At 43.0% G+C, this 23,514-nt stretch overlaps 1 protein-coding gene across 1 annotated transcript in view; it reads left to right on the forward strand.

Annotated features, from left to right (window-relative positions):
* Positions 1 to 4,001: 4,001 nt before the first annotated feature.
* The window catches only part of SPECC1L (sperm antigen with calponin homology and coiled-coil domains 1 like), a 123,506-nt gene continuing 103,993 nt past the window's right edge, over positions 4,002 to 23,514 (forward strand). Inside the window, exon 1 of the mRNA XM_085879579.1 lies at positions 4,002 to 4,423. Coding sequence (XP_085735705.1) covers positions 4,214 to 4,423 — 210 coding nt within the window. The 5' untranslated portion in view covers positions 4,002 to 4,213. The remainder of the gene's footprint in view (positions 4,424 to 23,514) is intronic.

The raw sequence follows: 23,514 nt of genomic DNA on the forward strand, positions 1-23,514 counted from the left end.
CGGTATTTGTCGCACTACTACTCCCACAGTTCTGGGCTGATTACATTCAGACTTGATATATATGATCAGCATGACACCACAATTAATATATATATATATATATATATATATATATATATATATATATATATATATATATATTGTTACGTTTGAGGGGGGGGGGTATGCATTCAAAGGGTAATTAGGATGTTTAATTAGGTATGCCATGCTGTTCGAGTGTACCAGGATCTCGATGTAATAAGTAGCAATTCAGTGGTGATAAGTTGTCTAGTAAATGTCCATTTCTTCAAGGGGGAAATGATAATTGTCACGTAATTAGATAGGGATACGGGATAGGGTAAGTGTGTCTGCGTAAACCCCTTTTAGTATTCCCTGGAGGCTTGCCGTGACGTCACAGGACAGTGCTGCGGATGGCTCCGCCCCGTGATCGCGATTGGCGGAGGGCGACGGCGGAGGGCCAATGGGGCGGCTCGATTGGAAGTGACGAGGACTCGAGGATAAAAAGGCTCTGTTCGGGGAAAAGGGGAAGAGGAAGAATATCGGGACAGAAAAACCGTTTTGGTGGAGGCTGTTGTGCTGGGAGCGTGCTGTTTGTTGGGCTGATTCGATCCTGGATTTGATCGTGTCTTGTGGCCTTGCTGTGCCTCGTGCCTTACCTTGGTTGGCTCTGGGGTTCTGCTGGCTCGGAGTACGGGGTCGAACGGCAGGCGGACCTGCCTCCCTCTCCTGCTCGCAACTTGGCGCCAGAACTGGTTCCCTGGCGGCTGTGAGCGGACTTGGGCCAGGACCAGGAGGTCGACACCACCAGGAACAGCACCACGGTGTCTCCTGCCCCTGACGAGCGCAACGCCAGCTCGTCCGACGCCAATCCAGGGACTGTTGCGTGCACACCACGGGCCAGCCTGACCACCAGGACCAGCTACGTTTTGTGTGTGTGTGTGTGTGTGTGTGTGTGTGTGTGTGTGTGTGTGTGTGTGTGTGTGTGTGTGTGTGTGTGTGTGTGTGTGTGTGTACCTGGTGCCTTAGAGGGTTTGAGATTTGTACATCCATTGGAATTGTTTGTGTTTTCCCCACGCCCAAACCCACACCACCATCCCGTCAAATTGCCCCGGATCCTTCCTCTTGCCGAGTCTTATTATTTCTGGTTAGAGAAATAAACATCATTAACTCAGTGAAAGCGACTCGTGCCACCTTTCTCGTCCCGTTTGCGGTAGAGCGATTAGAACCGCCATCTTTGGGTTATAGAAATAAACCGCCTCCATCGTTCCGGCTCATTGTATGTTGGCGGGACTGTTCAAGTCCCGTGAACGTCACAATATATATATATATATATATATATATATATATATATATATATATATATATATATATATATATATATATATATATATATATATATATATATATATATATATATATATATACACAATAGGCGTGTTTTTATCTTCGTTGGTGGGTTTGGAAGAGCTGAAGCAAATTCTCTATGTAAATGTGTATCGTGAAGTGCCACCTCCAGGTGGGCGAGGGTATTACAAGTATTCACCATTTACAGTTCAGTGTTCCTGTCCCCACGTTTTCCTGCACAGTGAAGTGGTTTGAATTATAAGTATAAGGTATGTTTTTACTTCATGCACATAACCTCGGGGGTGTTTTTTGCTTATGGAGATCTGTCTGTTGCCTATACATCACCCAAATAAAGGTATGCGTCAGAAGAACGTGTTGCATGCTTGGAACAACATCACCCATCGGGCGGGCACTCTGCTTGTCATAATAATTAATTGTTTATATCATAGAAAAGGATTTCACAGCAATAGGCTGAATTACAGTCAATTTACAAATAAAGCAAGAACAACAAATAAAGAAACCTTGATATTAAATACTGAAGTTAAATTTGTACAAAACTGGTAACCTTGATAGATTGACAGGGTTTTTTTGTTGTTGTTGTACTATGGCTATTGTTTAGCCATCATTTATCATTTTAAGATCCTTTTTTTAACAGTGCCATTTTCTGTGGACTATAAACAGTATTTTTATTGCTAGAATATACGACCCGTCGCTTCGCTGATAGAAATACCGATCCTTGCTGTGATGGCTAATCAATAGGGGAAGAAGAAAAAGGATTCCTGGGAGTGCGGGGAAAACCAGCATCGCAAGTTAGCGTTTGCAGTTTCGCCGCATATGCCTATGTACCCATAAAAATAAATAATAATAATAATAATAATAATAATAATAATAATAATTTTTTCATCACAAACCTTCCCAGGAGTTCTCTGAATCCACCATAGTTGGATTTATTGAAATCCGTTAATCCGTTGTCAAGTTATAACATGAGCAGACAGACAGCCAGACAGACAGCCAGACAGACAGCCAGACAGACAGCCAGACAGCCAGACAGCCAGACAGCCAGACAGCCAGACAGCCAGACAGCCAGACAGCCAGACAGACAGACAGACAGACAGACAGACAGACAGACAGACAGACAGACACAAATTATTACTTGGCAAAAAATTTTTTTTGACAGGTTGATCGCCTCCGTTTGTGTTGCCTCCAGCCCAAACCGCTCAAGTGATCACTGAAATTTTCACAGATTAATGTCACCGACCCTGTGACGGTCGCGCATTGAAGTTTTGTAACATTCGGTCGACCGAAAAGGTCTACATTGACCAATAGGCCAATTTGAGCCAAATTTTCTAAGATCTTAAAATTTCATCTGATTGACTTGAAATTTGAACAGGATTTGCATATCAGGTCAGTGAAATGATCTACCTATGACTTTTGAGGTTATCTTAGGTAAAAAGGTCAACGTAGGCCATTAGGTCAACCCAAAATAGGCCAAATTTCTAAGTTATTTCTGAAATCGTCAATTTTCATCCGATTGACTTGAAATTTAAACAGGATTTTCACATCGGCTCACTGAATGCAACCACCATTATATTTTGAGCTCAGCACATACCAAGAGGTCAACGTCGGCCAAATGGTCAACAACTTAGGATCACTTTCTAAAATCCTCAATTTGCATCTGATTGACTTGAAATTTGAACAGGATTTGCATATCACGGCAATGAATTCAACCACCAATTGATTGTAAGGTCAACACAAGCCTAATTTCTAAAATTGATAAATGGGGCCAAAAACTCTTTGTGTATCACTATATCTCAAAAAGGTTGTGACCGAGTTATGACAAAACAAGGTGGATGAGTTGAATAAGTGACAAGAACAAGCGGATTGGATTTTTCTTCACATCCAGCCCATCGGTGGGAGACAAAACGTGCACCGTCTCACCTGGTGGAGGCACGAGCTCCACTGAGTGCCGTTTTACTTTGTGCTGTTTTGCCAAGTTGGCACTCTATGAGTGATTTTTTTTCATTATTATTATTCACATCACGAGGTGTCCATGTGACCATCCTTGGCCATGTTGTGGAACGTGGACCGAGACCTTCACTCTTGTTTTTCCTGGCCTCACTTTTAAATTCCTTTTCTTCACAACGGCTTGAGAGAGAGTGACACGAAACTTTGACCATAGGAGCTCCGAGCCATGGCCCATGGAGCAAGTTTTTTTTTTTTTTTTTTTAATTCAAGGTCACATGATGATTGGATGGAAAATGCGACCGACGTACAAAAAGTCTGTGTTCTCGTCGACACGGGTTGCAGCCTGTTTCATCGTGTCAGGAATAAACACTCAGCCGAATTATTTAATAATTATCGTGACGACGTGAATGAAGTGGAGAGACGGAATGCTTTTTTTATTTATTACTACAACTTGTTTTACGGCTTTGTTTATTTTGTTTAGTGTACTTCAAACGGTTGTCACAGAAATTTGGGAATAAGGCATTAAAAAGAAATAGATAAAAAAAATTTGGGCGGTGTATAAGCAGGAAAACATCACACGCACGCACGCAATAATTTTTTATTTTTATTTTTTAACCTATATTTTATAACGATTTGGAAATGATCGACAAGGTTGTAAAACGTGGTTCGTAAAATATTTATTACCGTTTGACGTTGTGAGGTAAAACGTATCGTTCGATGGTTTGCGTGTAAATCCTCGCTCTCCCTCCCTGCTTCTCAGCCTCGCCGAGTTAATGTCCCACAGTGGCTGCTGCACGTCGCTATCCACGTTTGCATTGCCTCAGGTCGGATTTTAACCTCTTGTTTGTCGGTCTCTAATTGCCTCCTGTTCGGCCTTCCGGCGAGAGTCGATGCCTGGCGAACCATGAGGAGAGCCGCTGGCCGCGGCGGCGTCAGCACTAACAACAGCAACGGCAATATTGTTATTAGTGCTTTTAGTAGTAGCAGTGGAAATAAGCTGAAGCTTTGTCCAGGAAAGCCATTATCTCCGCCCGGCGCTGCCGCCAAGACCTTGGTGAACCCGCACTTAACGAACAAGGCAAACAGAACATCGGCCATGGCTGCACTCACCAAGGTAGGCTGCTGTTTATTATTCACCCGTACTGATGGACGTATTCGGCGTGTCGTACGGGGTGCCGAAACGTGCCTGGGCCTGCTGTGTGTCGGGATACCGGGTCTGATCTGGGATACTTTGTGCTGATCGGGACTTTCCTCGGCCTATGCTGCACAACGTGGTCAGAGATGGGTGTGCACACCTGTGAACACCTGTGATCGAGTTTCGTTGGAAGCTGAAACATCCAGTTTGTGGGATCCACTCCGAGCTCTGGAATCTGTTTACTAAAGCAAGGAGGAAATTAATTAACACACTTGGAACCTAACTGATGAAAGTAATGAGTGTTTACACAGTACTTAAAAATAATAATAATAAATAATAATAATTAATAATAACAAGAACTGCCACTTTATAACTGCTGGCAGTGATGACCGGGTACCCAGACGTCCGCCTTTGATACAACTACCGCCTGATGAGGCCTTCACACGTTTCTCTACGTCGTGGGATTCACAAGTTATGGACCGAGGAACGGGCCACATTCCATCTATTCATTTTGCACACAGTTGACCATTTTTCCTGGAGCCATCATCGGTATCAATTGAATTGCTCTTCCTGTACCCTCAAACGCATGCAGGTGCAGCCAAGTGAGCCTTCTGGGGGAAAAGAAAACCAACAAATCTAAAGTTTTCAGATTCAAATAATTAAGTAAATCTGCCTGCCAAACCGAGTGGCCGATTGGGCTGAAATTTTAAAGCTATGTTCCACTTCACGGCTCGATTATAATTGTGAAGTTTCGCAAATATTGATTCAGCGGTTCCAGAGTAAATCTTGATTAATATTTTCCTTCAATCCAGCATGGCTGCCAAACCTTAGGGCCGATCGAGTTGAAATTCAAACCCTTCATTCCAAATGTCTGCTCCATCATCTCTTTGAAGTTTCACATTTATTGATGTAGCAGTTACAGAGTAAACATTAATTAATATTTTTCCTTCAATCCAATATGGCTGCCAAATGATGTCGTACATCAAAAGGAGGGGGGGGGCTTTTTGTTTGTCATGGAGAGGCGGTCATACATGAGTTTCACCGCAATCTGTTCAGCCGTTTCAGAGAAGAAGACTTTTAAAGTTTTTAATTTTCATTCCAATCTGGCTGCCGTACCATGTGATCTTTTGCAACATAAATTTAAATTCTCCCTTTAATGGGGAAGTGGATTATTCTTGTTAAGTTTCGTGCTGATTGGATAAGGTGTGTTTTTCTATCCAAGATGGCCTCCAAACCATGTGACGTGTGACATAATTTGTTACCGTATATGCAGGCATGGAGGTAGATTATAGTTGCCAAGTTTTGCTTCGATAGGTTATGTGGTTCCAGAGAAAACATTATTGGCTGCTCTAAGAGCACCCTTATTCTGGACATTTCCATCTGTCTGTCTGTCCACGAAACTTTGGTCAAGCCTAGGGGCTAAACCACTCGACCGATTCCAATGAAATTTGGTAGGTAGGACCAATGCTTCTGGGAATCGTGTGCTTTCGAATATGGGACCCCGGGCCCCAGCAACGGCATAGCAACGGCCCTTTAAAGTGGTCAAAAAATCGAAAAAAAAAATCAAAAATAAATAAATCGAAAAATCGAAGCTTAGAGTTCTGTGCGCAATCTATCCAGCTCCCTTCATGCCAACTTGCAGCCCTAACAAAAAATATTTGTCGGAGATAGGTTTTGGACGAGTACATGTCAAACATTTCAGAAACGGTTAATTGCGAATATCTCAAAGAGAAAGAGTCTGATTTTGATGAAACTTGGGTGAAATGTGTACAATGTGGCTTGCATGTACACAAAAAATGAATAGTTGCTATGCACACCTCCGTTGCTTAGCAACAGCTAAAATACTTTATCGTACATCGTACACTTATTGTGGACTGTACAAAAAAATCAATACCTCCGAAACTGGACCTCCGAGGGACCTGTTTTTTTGTTCCCAAGGAGAATGTCTTGCAGCATCATTTAAAAAAATAAAATCTTTAGCGAACAGATAAATGGAATTACCAGGGCTGCCATTTGTTAGAGTCTCTTTGGAAACATGCCTGAAATTTCACAAGGCGGGTTTCTGGGCGCAAACTAAGAGGGCTGTGATAATCATATTTATTGTGCTAAATTGATTGATTATGTACATGAATATCGGCTGGTCACGTCGGCCAGCTTTCCATCGAGAGCGAGCAGCCATGTCGCCTACCGGCTTGTTTAATATAATTATTGAATCCAACATGGCTGCCAACCCATGTGACCTATCAATAAGAAATTAACAAACTAATATTCACTACTCGTGAATATAATTCACCAGCCGTACTATCTTGGGGAAAGTATGTGTGAATTTTTGCCTCTATCTATCCAGCCGTTCTGGAGAAGATGATTTTTTTAAATTTGTTAATTTTTAATCCAAGATTGCTGATGAACCATGTGATCTATGACATCATAAATTTATATTCTGCTTCCAATCGTGTAGTGGAACATGTGTGTGAAGTTTCGTGTTAATCAGATAAGGTGCGTTTTTCTATCCAAGATGGCCACCAAACCATGTGACGTGTGACGTCATAATTTTTAGTGCATATGCAGGCATGAGGGTAGATTACAGTTGCAGTTTCACTTCGATCGGTTACCTGGTTCCAGAGAAAACATTTAATATTATTCTTGAATCCAACATGGCTGCCAAACCATGTGACATCAATTATTCATGAACAAACTTATATTCACTACGCGTGTGCAATACGTTTGTGAAGTTTCCCCTTGATATGACCAGCCGTTCTGGAGAAGAAGATGTTTTTAGGTTTTAGGGTAAATTCAAGATGGCCGCCAAACCATGTGACCTATCAATAAGAAATTAACAAACTTGTAAAAGGATGTCATAAGGAATGTGGCTGTAAAGTTTCGCCTCAATCTGTTCAGCCGTTCTGGAGGTTTTTAATTATTTTTTTCAAACCAAGATGGCTGCCGAACCAAGTCACCTATGACGTCATAATAAATTTTTTCTACGGTGAATTGTGTTGACCAGTACGTGCCCGTAAAAAAGGAATAAAATAATAATAAATAAATGAATAAATATTCAAACCGCGAGCAAGAAACAACAACCACACAGGCCGTTGCTTCGCTCTCGCGTGCCCGTACGTGCGTGGCCCGGAAGTTCGCATATTATTCGCAGTTACGATTATTCGCAATTTAGTTTTAATGCTCAAATATTCAATTAGCGCCAACGTATTTTGCCTTTTCGCAATGTCATCGCAAGGAAAAACAAAAAGAGAAGAGAAGAGAGAAAAAAAAATTATTTCCTGGTTCGGAGCACACCAGCTCACTCTGATGTTACCGAAATTTATGCACCGTCTAATATGAAAACGATCATAACTTGGGGCATTTTCTTTATCTATAAATGCGCATAAGAAATCGAGAAATGATTAGAATACACAAAGTCATCACTCTCCGGAAGCCCGTACGTTGTAACTCGTAATGGGGAACACGACTGAGCTTCCCTTCCCCATCGGCCATGCCCACGCAACAACGTGTCTTGTCATTGGTTTGGTAAATAAATGGCCATAACTTGGGAGGCACTTGTCCGATTAATATCAAAACTTGAAACGGCACATCCTCAGGTCCCCAGCAATATACCTGGCAAGTTTCAATTAGATCGAACCAGTGGTTGTCACAGAAAGTCACACAGAAAGAAACAGCCGTCACAGTCACACACAGACACACACACACACACAGACACACACCCACACACACACACCCACACACACAGACCCACACTCACAGAGACACCCACACGCACAGAGACCCACACTCACAGAGACCCACACTCACAGAGACCCACACTCACAGAGACCCACACTCACAGAGACCCACACTCACAGAGACCCACACTCACACACAGACCCACACCCACACACAGACCCACACGGACCCCACACAGACCCACACAGACCCACAGAGACCCACAGAGACCCATAGAGACACACACAGACCCACAGAGATCCATAGAGACCCATAGAGACCCACAGAGACACACACAGACCCACAGAGACCCAGACCCACACACAGACCCACACCCACACACAGACCCACACCCACACACAGACCCACACCCACACACAGACCCACACCCACACACAGACCCACACACACACACAGACCCACACACACACACAGACCCACACAGTCCCACACAGTCCCACACAGTCCCACACAGTCCCACACAGTCCCACACAGTCCCACACAGACACACACAGACACACACAGACACACACAGACACACACAGACACACACAGACCCACACAGACACACACAGACCCACACACACACACACAGACCCCCACACACACACACAGACCCCCACACACACACACAGACCCACAGACACACACAGAGACCCACAGACACACACAGAGACCCATAGACACACACAGAGACCCACAGACACACACAGAGACCCACAGACACACACAGAGACCCACAGACACACACAGACCCACAGACACACGAGACCCACAGACACACACACAGACCCACAGACACACACTCACACAGACCCACACACACACACACACACAGACCCACACACACACAGACACACACAAAGACCCCCACACACACAGACACACACAGAGACCCACACACACTCACACAGAGACCCACACACTACTCACACAGAGACCCACAGACTCACACAGAGACCCACACACTCACACAGAGACCCACACACTCACACAGAGACCCATAGACTCACACAGAGACCCATAGACTCACACAGAGACCCATAGACTCACACAGAGACCCATAGACTCACACAGAGACCCATAGACTCACACAGAGAGCCATAGACTCACACACAGACACACACACACACACAGACCCACACACACACACACAGACCCACACACACACACACAGACCCACACACACACACACAGACCCACACACACACACACAGACCCACACGCGCAGACGCGCACACAGGCAGACGCGCACACAGGCAGACGCACACACAGGCAGACGCACACTGCTGGAATTAGAGATAGATGATGCTCAAGAGATTTCAGATTTTTCCCATGCAGCGTTCTCCTTGACGAATTTTCACTGGCATACCGCTTCACCGATGACGTCACGAAAAATCACCCGTGTTCCCCATGGGGACCTTATTAAAATATATGAAGCAAAATTTTTTCCATTGCACGGTTTCAGAGATGCAGAGGTCGAATATGGCACCCGTACCACGTGACCTATGACATCATAATTATAAACTAAGTATGCTATCAAAAAAGATATATACTATGGTGAAAATTTTGTGTTGATCGGATTTACCGTTCCTGAGAAAATGATTTTTAAAGTGAAAGAACCCGCAAATTGCCGGCGAATATAGAATAAATAACAAATAAACAGAAGAAAAACATTGGGTTACCCAGTCCATTAGACTGGGTACCCTAATAATAATGAAGGTATGCTGGCTTGTCTGGGATCTGTCATTCTCAGCACCTGATAAAATGTCTGGGATGCATTTACACTGCATTCCAAGGTGCTTGGAGCTCAAGCACACAAGCTTTGTGTAAATCCTGCATGAGGATTTATTTTTTTTTATTATTATTTTTTTTGTATACCTTGTCGAGGCTCGTATGAGAGCTAACACACAACTCACAGCAAGGGGGCATGAGACAAGAGGGGCGGGTGTGGAAGGGACAAAACAGTGGGGAACAGACACATTAGGTGAACTGTGGAAGGGAGAGGGATGGGGATGGGACGGGGAACATGGCGAAGAGAAGATGGCCATTACAGGGACTTTCAGAAAGGAAAGCAGGGGAATTGAAGGAAGTGGGCTTGGGTGGATTATCGGGGGTAGAAAAGATCGAGGATTTGGATGGGTGAAGATAAGAGGTGGTGGTGAACAGCTGTTTTGAATCCTGGAGGGAAGAATGGGAAAGAATAGAGTGAGGAAGTTTATTCCAAAGGCGGGAAAAAAGAGGAATGAAAGAGTGAAGATGAGCAGTGATTCGTGATTTTGGTAGTTTTACCAGAAGGGGGTTGTTGGCGGACCTTAAGCGCCCTTTTTGAAATGTGGTGGGGACAAATCGCAGAGAGAGCGGGGGGGGGGGGCAAGACTGGAGAGGAGTCGGTAGAAGACAAAGACCACCGACCAACCTGCGGTGATTGAGTGAGAGGCCCAAAGACTCAGATTCATTGCGGGAGATGCAAATGATCTTAAATGCCCTGGTTTCGACAGCGTGAAGCTGAGAAAGGTGGGAGGCAGGAGCACCAGCCCAGAGGGGAGAGCAGTACTCCATCAGGCTACGGACAAAAGCTTTGTAAGTGGTCAGAAGCTCAAGAGCGCCGAGGAAGGACTTTGCACGACGGAGGATTCCCAGTCGGCGACTGGCTTTTGAGGCGAGGTTGGAAATGTGACTTTCCCAGGAAAGGTCATGGCAGATAGTGAGACCCAGAAGCTTGAAAGAAAAGACTTCTTCCAGAGGATTGTTGAGAAAGTGGATGGGGGGGTTTTGTAAACGGTCCTTTCGAAGAGACATAGTGAGAGTGTGAGATTTGTCTGGATTGAAAGACATGTTCCACGTGTTGGACCAGTTTGTGATTTTATCCAGATCTGCAGTGAGCGAAGAAGCTGCTGCTTGCCGGTCTGAGGGATGACAGATGGTACAGCAGAAGGTGGAGTCATCAGCAAAGAGATATAGAGGATTTTCCAGAGAGTCCGAGAGATCATTGATGAAAACCAGAAAAAGAACAGGGCCCAGAACGCTACCTTGAGGAACTCCAGCCTGCACAGGAAGAGGGGATGAAAGAACTCCATTTAGGGCCACACGTTGACTGCGACAGGAGAGGAAGTCTGCGAGCCATGAGTGGAGATGGCCTTGAATACCATGGGAAGAGAGTTTGGTGAGTAGGGCAGGGTGCCAGACTGTATAAAATGCACGTAATATGTCCAGGGATACGGCTCGGATTTCCTGTCTGGCATTGAGGACCTCCATCTATTGATGGGAGAGCAGAAGCAGCATATCCAGGGTAGAGTGACCTGGTCTGAAACCAAATTGATGATTGGAAATCAAGCCATTGGAGAAGAGGAAGGATTTGATGTCTGAAGCGATGATGGATTCCATAACCTTGCTGATGATTGGGAGAAGGCTGATTGGTCTGCAGTTACAGGGATCTGTTTTTGCACCTTTTTTATGCAGGGCAGTGATGTTGGCAGATTTCCAAGCAGATGGCAGATGACCTTGGGCAAATGAGAGGGTGAATAGAACAGAGAGAGGGTGAACAAGAGCAGAAGAGCAGGCTTTGAGGACACGTGGGCTGATGCTGTCTGGACCGGTTGCAGAATCTGAGTCGAGGTTTGAAAGCAAGCTCTCCACTTTGTTAGGAAAAAAGACACAGAGTCCAGGGACAGTTGGGTGCGACTGGGTAAGGTGGGTAGAGAAAGTGATGGGTTTAGGACACAAGATTTAGCTGCGAACACCGAGTTTAGACATTCAGCTTTATCACGTGCAGTATCAGCAGTGCGGCCATTTGAGGTAAGGGAGGAGATGGAGGGGGAACATACACCAGAAACAGATTTGATTAAACGCCACCAGGATTTTGAGGAGGGAGAGAGGTTTGAGAGTTCAGACTTGAGATGAGAAAGATGTTGTTTTCTGGCTCTCCTGAGGGTAGATACACACTTGGTCCGAGCTTTGTGGAAGGAACTGAGATTGCCCTCAGTTGGGTTTGCTTTCCATGAGGCAAAGGCAAGTTGTTTCAGGACAACTGCCTCGCCACAAGCTTCAGTGAACCATGAGCGGGAGGAAGGGTAGGACAACTGAACTCGAGAGGGGATAAACTGATTTCCAACTGATGATTCATCTTTAGGTTCAAGTTACCGCCGCCACCCAAGGTGGACGGAAGTTGTTTTCATCCCCTTTCTATCTGTTTGTGTGCAGGATATTTCAAAATGTTGTGGACGGATCTAGATGAAATTTTGTGGACAGGTTGGGTGTGTGATGAGGACGAACTGATTAGATTTTGGTGAAGATCTGGATCCGGATCCGACTACTAGAATTTTTTAAGTGATTCTTCACCATTGAGAGATAGGGGCCAAAAACTAGATCCAGCACGATATCTGAAAAAAGTTGTTGACAGATTCGGATGAACTTGGTGGACAGGTTGGGTGTGTGACAAGAAAGAATTGATTCGACTTTGGTGAAGATCCAGATCCGACTACTAGAATTTATAAAGTGATTCTTCACCATTGAGAGACATTGCATGATATCTCAAAAACGATATGTAGCATGATGTTTCAAAAATTTATTGGGCCAGATATGCTATGGTGGATCAGGCATTACAGGGCGGTGGTATGCCCTCCACCGAGTGCCCTTCTAGTTTTCAACCTGCACTTTTTGCAGAATTAGCACGATCGATGTCTGCTTCACTTTGATGTCCTAAATTTTATGGAGAGTTCATTACTGTCTGAATTTATTCAATAAACAGATTCATCTGTTTGTTTTTCTCCCCTGTGTAATTGTTGAAAGGAAAAGTGACAAACCACACTTCTGGAATGGGAAAACGTCACGTACTATGTCGTTACCTCTGCCACCGAAGATGGACGGAGCTTATGTTTTCACCCCTCTTTGTCTGAGCAGGATATCTCAAAAGCTTTCGGACGGATTCGGACCAAATTTGGTGGACAGGTTGCATGTTACAAGGACGACTTGATTCGATTTTGGTGAAGATCTGGATCTGGATACGAGGATTTTTTTAACTTTTAAAGATTCTTCACCATTGAGAGATGGGTCCAACAGTGATATGTAGCATATTTCAAAAGGATGCGGACAAAACTTGGTGGATGAGTTTGGTAGGCGTCGAGAACGCGCTGATTCAATTTTGGTTCAGGTCCGGAATCAGATCGAGCCTATCGGTGGGATATGAAAGGTAAACTGTTCAACCCATTGCTCGAATCAATTTGTCCTTGTCACACACCCAACCTGTCCAAATTTCATCCGGATCCGTCCATAACTTCTTTGATATCCTGCTCATAAGCATGACAGACAGATAAACAGGGTTGAAGCTAGAACGGCACTCAGTAGAGCAATTGCCTCCACCAGGCTGAGTAGTTTACGTTTTGTATCCCACTGATAGATTCCTGTTGGATCTGGACCGAAAGTGTAATCTAATCGGCTTCTTAGAGTCAACTACGCAACTCATCCATCAAGTTTTATCATAACTTGTTCATAATTAGCTCACCCAGAACGTAGTTCCAGGAAGCTTATGGGATGGCGCGCCATTCGTTCATCCGTGCACAAACATTTCCAACTTCTCTGAAACTGTGCCTCCGATTTTGATGAAATTTGACCACGTTCAGCATCTGGTATGTACCAAAGTTTGTTCACGGCATTAAAAAATGGGGATCTGTGGGGGGGGGTTTGCCCCCCAAATTATGTATTTCCTTTCTTCTCAGAAACTGTACATGCAATTCTGATGAAACTTGACCACAACCTTCATGAACCACGATGTACCAAAGTTTGTTCACGACATTAAAAAAAATTGTGGTCAAAGGGGGTGTTCAGCATATTTGAAGAACCAGTAATACCCGCTCCTGGGAACGCAATTCCTCTAGCAGTGATCGGTGGTTAAACCTTTTGCACTAATGCCACACGTGCAGGTGACGATTGCTAATAATCTCCCCATCCTCAGGACGGGGTGGGAGGTGTGCGGATTTATTTAATGCCCGTGACCTGGCCCTGGGGACCCCAAGCACCTGTGCTGCAAGATTTTAGGGAGATTGGTCAAGCTGTTTTCGATCGTATTTAAGGTTCAGAAATGTATACAGAAAATTGCCAAATTTTAGTAGGATGCTCAATCGCCAAAAAAATGTCGTCTTAAAGGTGCGAGCAACTAATATTTAAGAAGATTCCTGTTCAGTTCATATCTTTCTCCCATGAGTGTATGGTATCATGAGGTCAGAAATGTTGGCAGAAACCAATTTGTGTTTAGCTCGAATCGAATATAATAGGCCCTTGACTTCAGAAATTGATTTTTTGGTCCACTCCTTGGCAGAGGATGAAGTATTGTTTAAAGTGTCGCTAATATATGCCAAATCGTTATTCTAACTTTTCAAACTTTCAGAAGTTGCACATTATCCCACACTTCACACCCAAAGTTTGTAGTATAATCTTGGGTTGCATGAAAATTTTGGTTGCCCACTCCTTATTGATTCCAACACAAACATGCACAATTGCACAAGCTTTAAGATGGTGCATCTGTTTACTGTCCACACTATGTTAAAGATGACATCTTGAAAGTCATTATCTTCAACTCGTCGAGCCCATCATCGCCTCCACCCATGTCCTCAGGTTTACTGTCTGTATCGTCGTCATCAGTGGGGGTTGGTGCAGGGCCTTCAGAAAGTAGTCACACCCCTTGACTCTTGTCGTGTTTTGTCATGTTACAGCCTGAATTTAAAGTGCATAAAATTTAAATTTTTGTCACCGATCTACACAAAATACCCTGTAATGACAAAGTGAAAACATCTTTTCAGAATTTTTTTACAAATCAATTAAAAATGAAAAGCTGAAATGTCTTGCATCAATAAGCATTCAACTCTCTGAGTGAATACTTTGTGGAAGTGCCTTTGGCAGCGATTACAGCTTCGAGTCTTCTTGGGTATGTCTGTATCAGCTTTGCACATCTGGATTTGGGGATTTTCTCTCATTCTTCCTTGCAGATTTGCTCAAGATCTGTCTAGTTGTATGGGGAGCTTTGGTGAACAGCAATCTTCAAGTCTTTCCACAGATTCGTCATGGGATTCAAGTCCTGGCTTTGGCTGGGCCACTCAAGGACTTTCACGTTATTGTTCTGAAGCCATTCCAGTGTTGCTTTGGCTGTATGCTCGGAGTCATTGTCCTGTTGAAACGTAAATCTTCGCCATCGTCTCAGGTATTTTGCACTCTGAAGCAGGTTCTCCTCAAGTATTTGCCTGTATTTGGCTCCATTCATTGTTTCCTCTATTCTTTCAAGTCTTCCAGTCCCTGCCGCTGAAAAGCATCCCCAGAGCATGATGCTGCCAACACCATGCTTCACGGAAGGGATGGTGTTAGATAGGTGATGACTGATGAGCTGTCCTCGGTTTCCACCAAATGTAGCGCTTTGCAATCAGGCCAAGGATGGCAATTTTCATCTCATGAGACCACAGAATATTTTGCCTCATGCTCTCAGTCTTTTACGTGCCTTTTTGCAAACTCCAGGCGTGATGTCATGTGCTTTTTTTTTTCTCTCAAGAGTGGCTTACGTCTGGCCACTCCCATAAAGCCTGTATTTGTGAAGTGCTGCGGAGACTGTTGTCCTTCTGGCAGGTTCTCCCATCTCAGCCAAGGAACTCTGTAGTTCTGTCAGAGAGGTCATTGGGTTCTTGGTCACCTCCCTGATCAAGGTCCTTCTTGCCCATTTCCTTATGATGGAGCTCACTGTGCTCTTGGGAACTTTCAACACTAGAAATTGTTTTATACCCTTCCCCAGATCTACGCCTCCTCACAATTGTATCTCAGAGTTCCACTGACATTTCCTTGGACTTCATGGTCGAGTTTCTGCTCTTTGTTACCCTTGCCAAAGGATTCGGAGAGGGTATTGCATTTGGGTCTGTCTGTCTGTCTGTCTGTCTGTGTCTGTCTGTGTCTGTCTGTTTTGAGGCACAGAACTTTTGTGTTTTTCTCTGCAACCGCTTGTTGGATTGAGACAATATTTTCACCATTGGTGCGACTACTCATGTAGAATGTTTGAATGATAATTATGACGTCATAGGTCACGTGGAGTGGCAACCATATTGTAAAAACGGAAAAAACTTTGGACCTCTGTATCTCTGAAACCGCACCAAGGAAAAAATTGAAACTTTGCAGGAAGCAAGTACTCATGGGGAATGTGATTTTTTTTTTTTAAATGACATCATGGGTGCCCTCATTATGATGTCTTAATTGCTTATTTAGAACACCACATGCAATCGGTATGAAAAATTTTGAGGGTCATCTCGGGATAAAATGGTACACAGAAAGAATTAATATTTTAGACATCATTGGTCACGTGATTCGGCCGCCATATTGTATTTTTTTTATATACCTTCAAAAATCTTCTCTGAAATGGTTGAATAGATTGAGTCGAAACTTTACACATCTGACTGCTTGTGCATGAAGAACAAAAGGTTCACACATATGATGGTTTTGCAGCCGTATTGGATCTCCCCTAAAACCCACAAAATACACCACTCAAAAGGCGTCATAGTGAGGGTTTGCAATCTCTGATTGCTCTTTTTCTTGTTTTGTTGTGTTTTTGTTGTAGGTGTGTTTCTTTCTAAATAATGTCCAATCAATTGAATTGACCACAGGTGGACTCCAATCAAGTTGTTGAGGCATCTCAAGGATGATCAAAGGAAATTGGATGCACCTGAGCTCAATTTGGAGTGTCGTAGTGTACTATTTGAAATGCTTATTGATGCAAGACATTTCAGCTTTTCATTTTAAATAAATTTTCAAAAAAATAAAAAAATCCACTGTCATTATGGGGTATTATGCGTATATCAGTGACAGAAAATCTTAATTTAATCCATTTTAAATTCAGGCTGTAACACAACAAAATGTGACCAAAAGTGAAGGGGTGTGAATGCTTTCTGAAAGCCCTGTAGATCTCTATTCTCACATGTATGGCATGAGCATCGTTCTCTGTGCACGGAATGCCTGAAGACATGCAGCATTTGTCATCTGCCTCCCCTACTCTGCACTTTCACTTCTTGCATGCACAGGATGAATGTTCACGGATGCTTTTTATGAGTTGATTGCATCTGCATCCAGTCAATTCCCAGGACAGGAACTGCATCATTTATCAGCTTTCATCTCTGTTCAACAGGAGGTGGAATATTTGGGTGCCGTTCTCAGCTACGCTTGTAAATGGTGGAAATTGGCTCGCTGAATATGTTTGTGCAAGCCGTCTCAATTTGGTGACGAAACATTTCCTGCCGTGGTCACCAAGGAGAACATTGCATATCTGGCATCATTCACATTTGAGTATTCCTGATGACCATATACTTTCAGGTCTGACAGCATGTATTCAGTTACTTTGGACGATTCCCTGAGAGATTGAAATGCCAAACACAATGTTGGGTTGTCCGTAATCAGTTTGACAGCCTTTGTTTTGACTTTACCATTAAATGAACTGATAATCACATCCAGTGAAGCAGTGGAGGCCAACCAGTGACTTTGTTATGTCATCTCCAATATGTTGTGCAATAGCTTGGAGAAGAATAGGCTGCAGATTCTCATCTTTCGCAGTGTGGAAGTATACCTTGGATCTGCCAAGACCTGAAGTTAATGTGATGCCGAAGACGAGCACATCCGTGTTAGGACCCATGATAATGATACTGTTGCGACCAGATTTGGAAATGTAGCTGGCATGTAAGAACATCCTTGTGCCCATCTTTTCGTATGAACAGTACAGCTCTTGGATGTCTTTCAAGGTCCGTTTCATCTTGCAGAATGATTGCATGGCAGAGTTCTCGATGAGCCACGGTTACTGTTGCACCTTTCAAGCTTCCAACATCGCATTTGCTCAACATCTTGAACAGGAATTTAAGCAACTGCTACTTGTTGTAACGATGTGACGGGAACATTTTCCATTGTTTTGCGATTGGTTGGTCTGGCTTTTCAATCTTGATTTTCTTGGAGCCCCTTTGCTGCTCTTCGTTTGCGCTCTGCATTGTTGATGCTGACAGTTGGATATCTGTCTGTCACAAAGTTTCCTGCAGTTGAACCACGAGTGTAAGCACAGTTCAACAATTGGTGGAGATTCGTGTCAACAAGTTGACCGATGTTCTGTGTCATGTACTTTGGGTTCATTTGTTGCAGCATGGCCATCCCATCCACAATCTAAACACTCCCGCTTGGTGTCTCAACCTTTGGCGATACTTCAAGGGCTGATTCATGGTAAAGCAGCAAGCAGCCTTGCCTTGTTAGTCTTTACAAGGCTTCCATCTTGTGTAGGGATAGCCAGTGAATGTGGGCCCAAACAATGTGATGTGATATGTTCTTCACGATTTTGCAACCTTTACCTATGATGACAAGTCTGGCAAGAAGTTTCTGGTCACTTTTCAAACTAATTTCTTTACCCTTCCCCTTTTGTCGTTGCCTTGTTCCTTGCATCAGTGAATGATTTAAGCTTCCTTTTCCTTCATGTGTAGTTGAGGTCAGTCTCAATTCCCTGCAGTCGGTGCTTACAAAAGGTGGTGAATGCATCATCTCCCTTCTTGTGAGCAGTCTTCAAGTCAAGGCAAACTTTAGGGAATGCAATGACATGTGAATTATATCGTCAGGGTCTTCGACTTCTTCCCACTTTCTCCGGAAGCATTGTCACGACCACTTTCATCTCCTCTAAAACAGACAAATACAAAGTTAAATTTCAAACACAATGGGTAAAATGATTCAATTAAACAGTTCATACGCACCTTAAAGCCCTTACTTAATGCCATTAACGGCTATTAAACAATTTTCATTTGACACCTTAAATTGTTTGAACATTCAGTCCATCATTTACAAATTATTTTCTCTACAACACTAAAGGCCCAGTCACACCTTGACATTTTAGCCAGCGATGGCAACGTATTAAAATGTATGTAAAACGCTGGCTGACGTTGAACTTTTGATGTTTTTTTTTTAAGATTCGGACGTATTCATAACGAGTTGGTCGTATGCATAACATATTAGTAATGGACACAGAACGTTTCGTTGTGTTATAGATAACTTGTACCAACGAATGCTGAACCTGTTGTTGGCCTACACAACCTATGCCCAACGATAGTCTAACTTCGGCATAGCGCGTTGCACGCATCGCCGACGATGTCGTGACGTAGCCTATTAAAAGGCTGACTCACAACGATTCGAATCATAACTGCCGTAGAAATGGAAGTGACAACATCGCGGTCACACCTTGGCGATCTTGCCAGCGTATGCGGACCTAAGAAAAATGTGTCTAAAACGTTGGGGGCACGTCAAATACGGTATGAGTAAGTTTGGTATATGTGAGTAGAACACTAAAGTACGCTATCATACATCGTAGTAAGTAGAGTACGTCAAGAAATTTTAAACATGTTCAAAATTTTACGACGTACTCGGCGTATGACACACGTTCCGCATGCGATGGGGATAAGTTTTACACACGATATGTGGACGCTTACACACGTCCACAAAGGCTACTTATAAGCTACTCATAAGTCGAAACACGTCGCGGTAATGTCTTTTTACGCGAAACTTATTTATAACTTATGTTTGACGTGCTTTGAACCAATTCTTTACGTAGTCCCAACACACATCGACGTATGTAGACGTATTCCAATGACGTCTTCCGGTCGACAAAAAAAAAAAAAATTAACGTGTTTCTAGCTTACAACTGCCATATAAAGACGTGGTCCCAGCGGTTTTGGGAATTGGTATATAAAAATGCTGCTCATAAAAGGGGAACCCAACTGTGTTTTCGAGTCCTTTTTGAGTCGATGTCCATGTCAGCAGTAACAGTATCAGTATCAGTATTAGTATTAGTATTAGTATTAGTATTAGTATTAGTAGTAGTTTGTTCATGTTGGCAGTAGTAGGTGAGTGTGAGGGGGAGGGTGTGGGTTATGATGGATCGACCTTGCGTCCGTGTGTCCACGGGTAGGTTCATAGGCTGGCACTCAACGATTTAAATGGCTGCATCTCCACTATTGAAAGTAGACGCTTGCGCTCAACAATTGGATTGTTTTTTTACACTCAACGACTTTTAAACGGTACCACTCGACTATTTCATTGTTTACAATGAACTGTTTAAATTGCTGTCACTCGCCTTTGTTTTTTGACGCTGGCGCTCGGAAATTTTAATCGTTTCTATTGAACGTGCTAAATCGCTCAAACTCCACTATTGAAAGTAGACGCTTGCGCTCAACAATTGGATTTTTTTTTTACACTCAACGACTTTTAAACGGTACCACTCAGCCATTTTCATTGTTTACAATGAACGATTTAAATTGCTGTCACTCGCCTTTGTTTTTTGACGCTGGGGTTTGGAAATTTGAAGCGTTTCTTCTGAACGTGTTAAAACGCTCAAACTCGACTATTTTAAATAGACTCTGCCAATGGACAATTGGAATCATAGCCAAGCTAGACATCGAAGTGTGAACATCCTCGTCATGCCGAAGAAAAGTTTGAAGAATGCTGCAAATAAGTGTCCTGGCCGTGGCCGTGGACGCTGATGCAAGGACGATCCATTATACCGACGTCTTTCAGCCTATGAGTAACTTAAAAGTAACGTCTGTCGATGTGTGGCAACGATCGCGTAACGTGCCAACAACACGTTAATCATAGGTTAGAAATAAGTTTCGGGTACGCTAAACATTACCTCGGCGTGTCTCAACTTATGATTACCTTACAAGTAGCATGTGTTGACGTCTGTCAACGATCGCAGACCGTGCATACAACTTGTGGCCAGCGTAGCGGAACGTGTGAGTCATACGCCGGCATACGTCGTGAAATTTCAAGCATGAAAAAATTTGAGGACAACCGAAAAGTACAACGTTTAAAGCCAACGTACAACGACGTATGGCAGTGTTTTTCAGCGTGCTCTCAATGTTATCAAAACTTACCCATAACGTATTCAACGTGTGCCAGCGTTTTAGAAAAAAAATTCAAAAATCGGCATACGTTGGCTAAAACGTCAAGGTGTGACCGGGCCTTAAGCACAACATTACATCCGATTGATTTTTTTTGTTCCCCTGGTATTTCCACATAATTGCATCTATCATCAACTTGAAGTTTTCTCTGAATATTTAATGAAGCAGGCACTAAATAGCTGAGTGTATGTATTCATTTTTCCCTTGAAATACAAACACCATCTGTCATTCATTCATATAAATTTCCCCTTACCTATAGTACTTTGTTAATCACGAGGTCCTATAGCATGTTAACTACGTTTCCAATAATATCTAGCCATATTCAGAAATCTCACAAGTACAGTCTCGGAACGGTGTTATAAATTTTACCTTATCTGAATATCCTTATAAAATTCTTTCCTCTTGCGTCGATTACCATGAGGGCGATGCATGTGATGGTTGATGTAATGAGTGGGTGCAGGCGTGTGGAAATCATTTTTTTGACAAATATATACACAAGAATTGGTATGGGTTACATTTCCTGGCCCTATTGGCCAGGAGTATTCCTGCTTCTATGAAGCAGTTCAATGTTCATTTGACAACAATGATGCATGTGTGTGAATGTGAAGCATTCATGCCATTAGTGTGTGTGACAGCATGTACAATCGTTCATAGATCTGCATGCTTATCTGGTTTAAAACTCACAGTACAATTTAGCAACATAAGCACAGCACCGCATGCGGCAAAGAACAGGACCTGAGCAAGTGTGAGATGACAGTTCTTGGCCCTTTTTTGTACATGGCCCTTCATGCTGACTTGCCTTGGCTCTTCACCGCTGCATGAGTAGCCAGCAAGGCTCGATGAGGTTCTGCCTACCCCAGTTGGAGAGTGCCCCCTCCTTTTATTTTATTTCATTTTATTTTTTGTGAAACTTAATAAAAACGTCTCCAGGCCGGAAGCCATGACAATCAGCAATAGCTGGCTCTGGCAATGCGTCCTCACTTGGGAACAAAAACATTGACGACACGATTTAAAACGATACAAAATGCTGACGTTGTATCATCCATCCATCAACACTGCTAACCTCTCTGCTGTCCTTATTTTATTTTATTTTTTCCCCTTAATTTTTTTTTTTAAAGAAAGAAAAACCCACTCTAAATCTAATCCATTCCTTGGTAAAAACAAATATATAGTGTTCATAAAATTCATTAGATTTCCATTCCACAAACCAAGATGAAAGAATCCACTTAAAACCAATCAAATTGACTGACTTTTGTAACCCGTCCATACATATCGCCATTGTGTAACATTGGCATGTATAATTTTGAGTCAAAGCGGCTATTTGAATGTGAATTTGGATGTATCAAATCGCCAAAATGTAATTCCACATTTGTGCATACTTTAATGCAGAATGCCCTTTCTCTTAATTACTTGCCAATCTTCAATCACCCTCTGCTAACATAAAAGTTTTACATCTGAGGAAAAAAACCCTGTAGTCCATGAAATCAACCATGCTGCGGAGCAATACTACAGGTCCCCCAGCAGGTGTACAAAGTCACCCACAGGAAACGTGTCAAAAGGAAAAACAAAAACAAAAAAAACACACCTTTTATAAATGCAATGTTCTGCAAAAATAATACAGCTACTTTTCCCCAGTCTTGGAAAAATGCACCACAACCTCTTGACCTTGATCAAATTAGGTCAAAATCCAGTACTCGATATACCGTATTTCTTTCCAAATACAACTAAAATCACATTGGAAGACTAATTGCTTGCTCAGCTCAGAGTGTAGCTACCTCCTCCCCCCCACCCCAACATGGGAAATTGACCTCTTTTTTTTTTTTCACTTCTTCAATTTTTATAATCCCAGAGATAACTTGCCTACTCCCTGCAAATGACATCATAATCCATGGGATCCTCAGAGTTACTCCCGCCGTTTATCCGAGCTTCTGTGAATCTGTTCATTTTGACATTCAGCGCACTGGGCAGAAATCGCATCGCTTCCACACTCGCTCACCAGCCATCACGATGCTCTGTTTTTATTATAGTCGTAATCCCCACCATCCACAAACTAATGCCAGGAGATGGAACATCTTTCCAACATCCATCTGAGGGATGGCACACACATTTATGTATTGCTTTTCCTGTGAAACAGGATTACACTTTATAACTTAGCTGAGATTCAAACACAGGTCAGAAAGTTCAGTGGAGTGTGCATACTTTGAGACTAAAGTCACCTAAATGCGATTATTATTTAAATTTTATAATTACCTGAGCAATTATGTTCATAAAGGACCATCTATATATTGTGTACGACTTCTGTCCCATCAAAATTTTGCATTAAATCTCATGAAACACAGGCTACATATGGTATGTTGTTAAATCCTTGACCATATCCTGCTCGCATATTTGTTTGCACACCTTTCCCTGACCACA

This window comes from Eptatretus burgeri, chromosome 4 (assembly GCF_056783735.1).
Source record: "Eptatretus burgeri isolate ZD-2024b chromosome 4, Ebu_testis_v1, whole genome shotgun sequence".
NCBI classification, from domain to species: domain Eukaryota; kingdom Metazoa; phylum Chordata; class Myxini; order Myxiniformes; family Myxinidae; genus Eptatretus; species Eptatretus burgeri.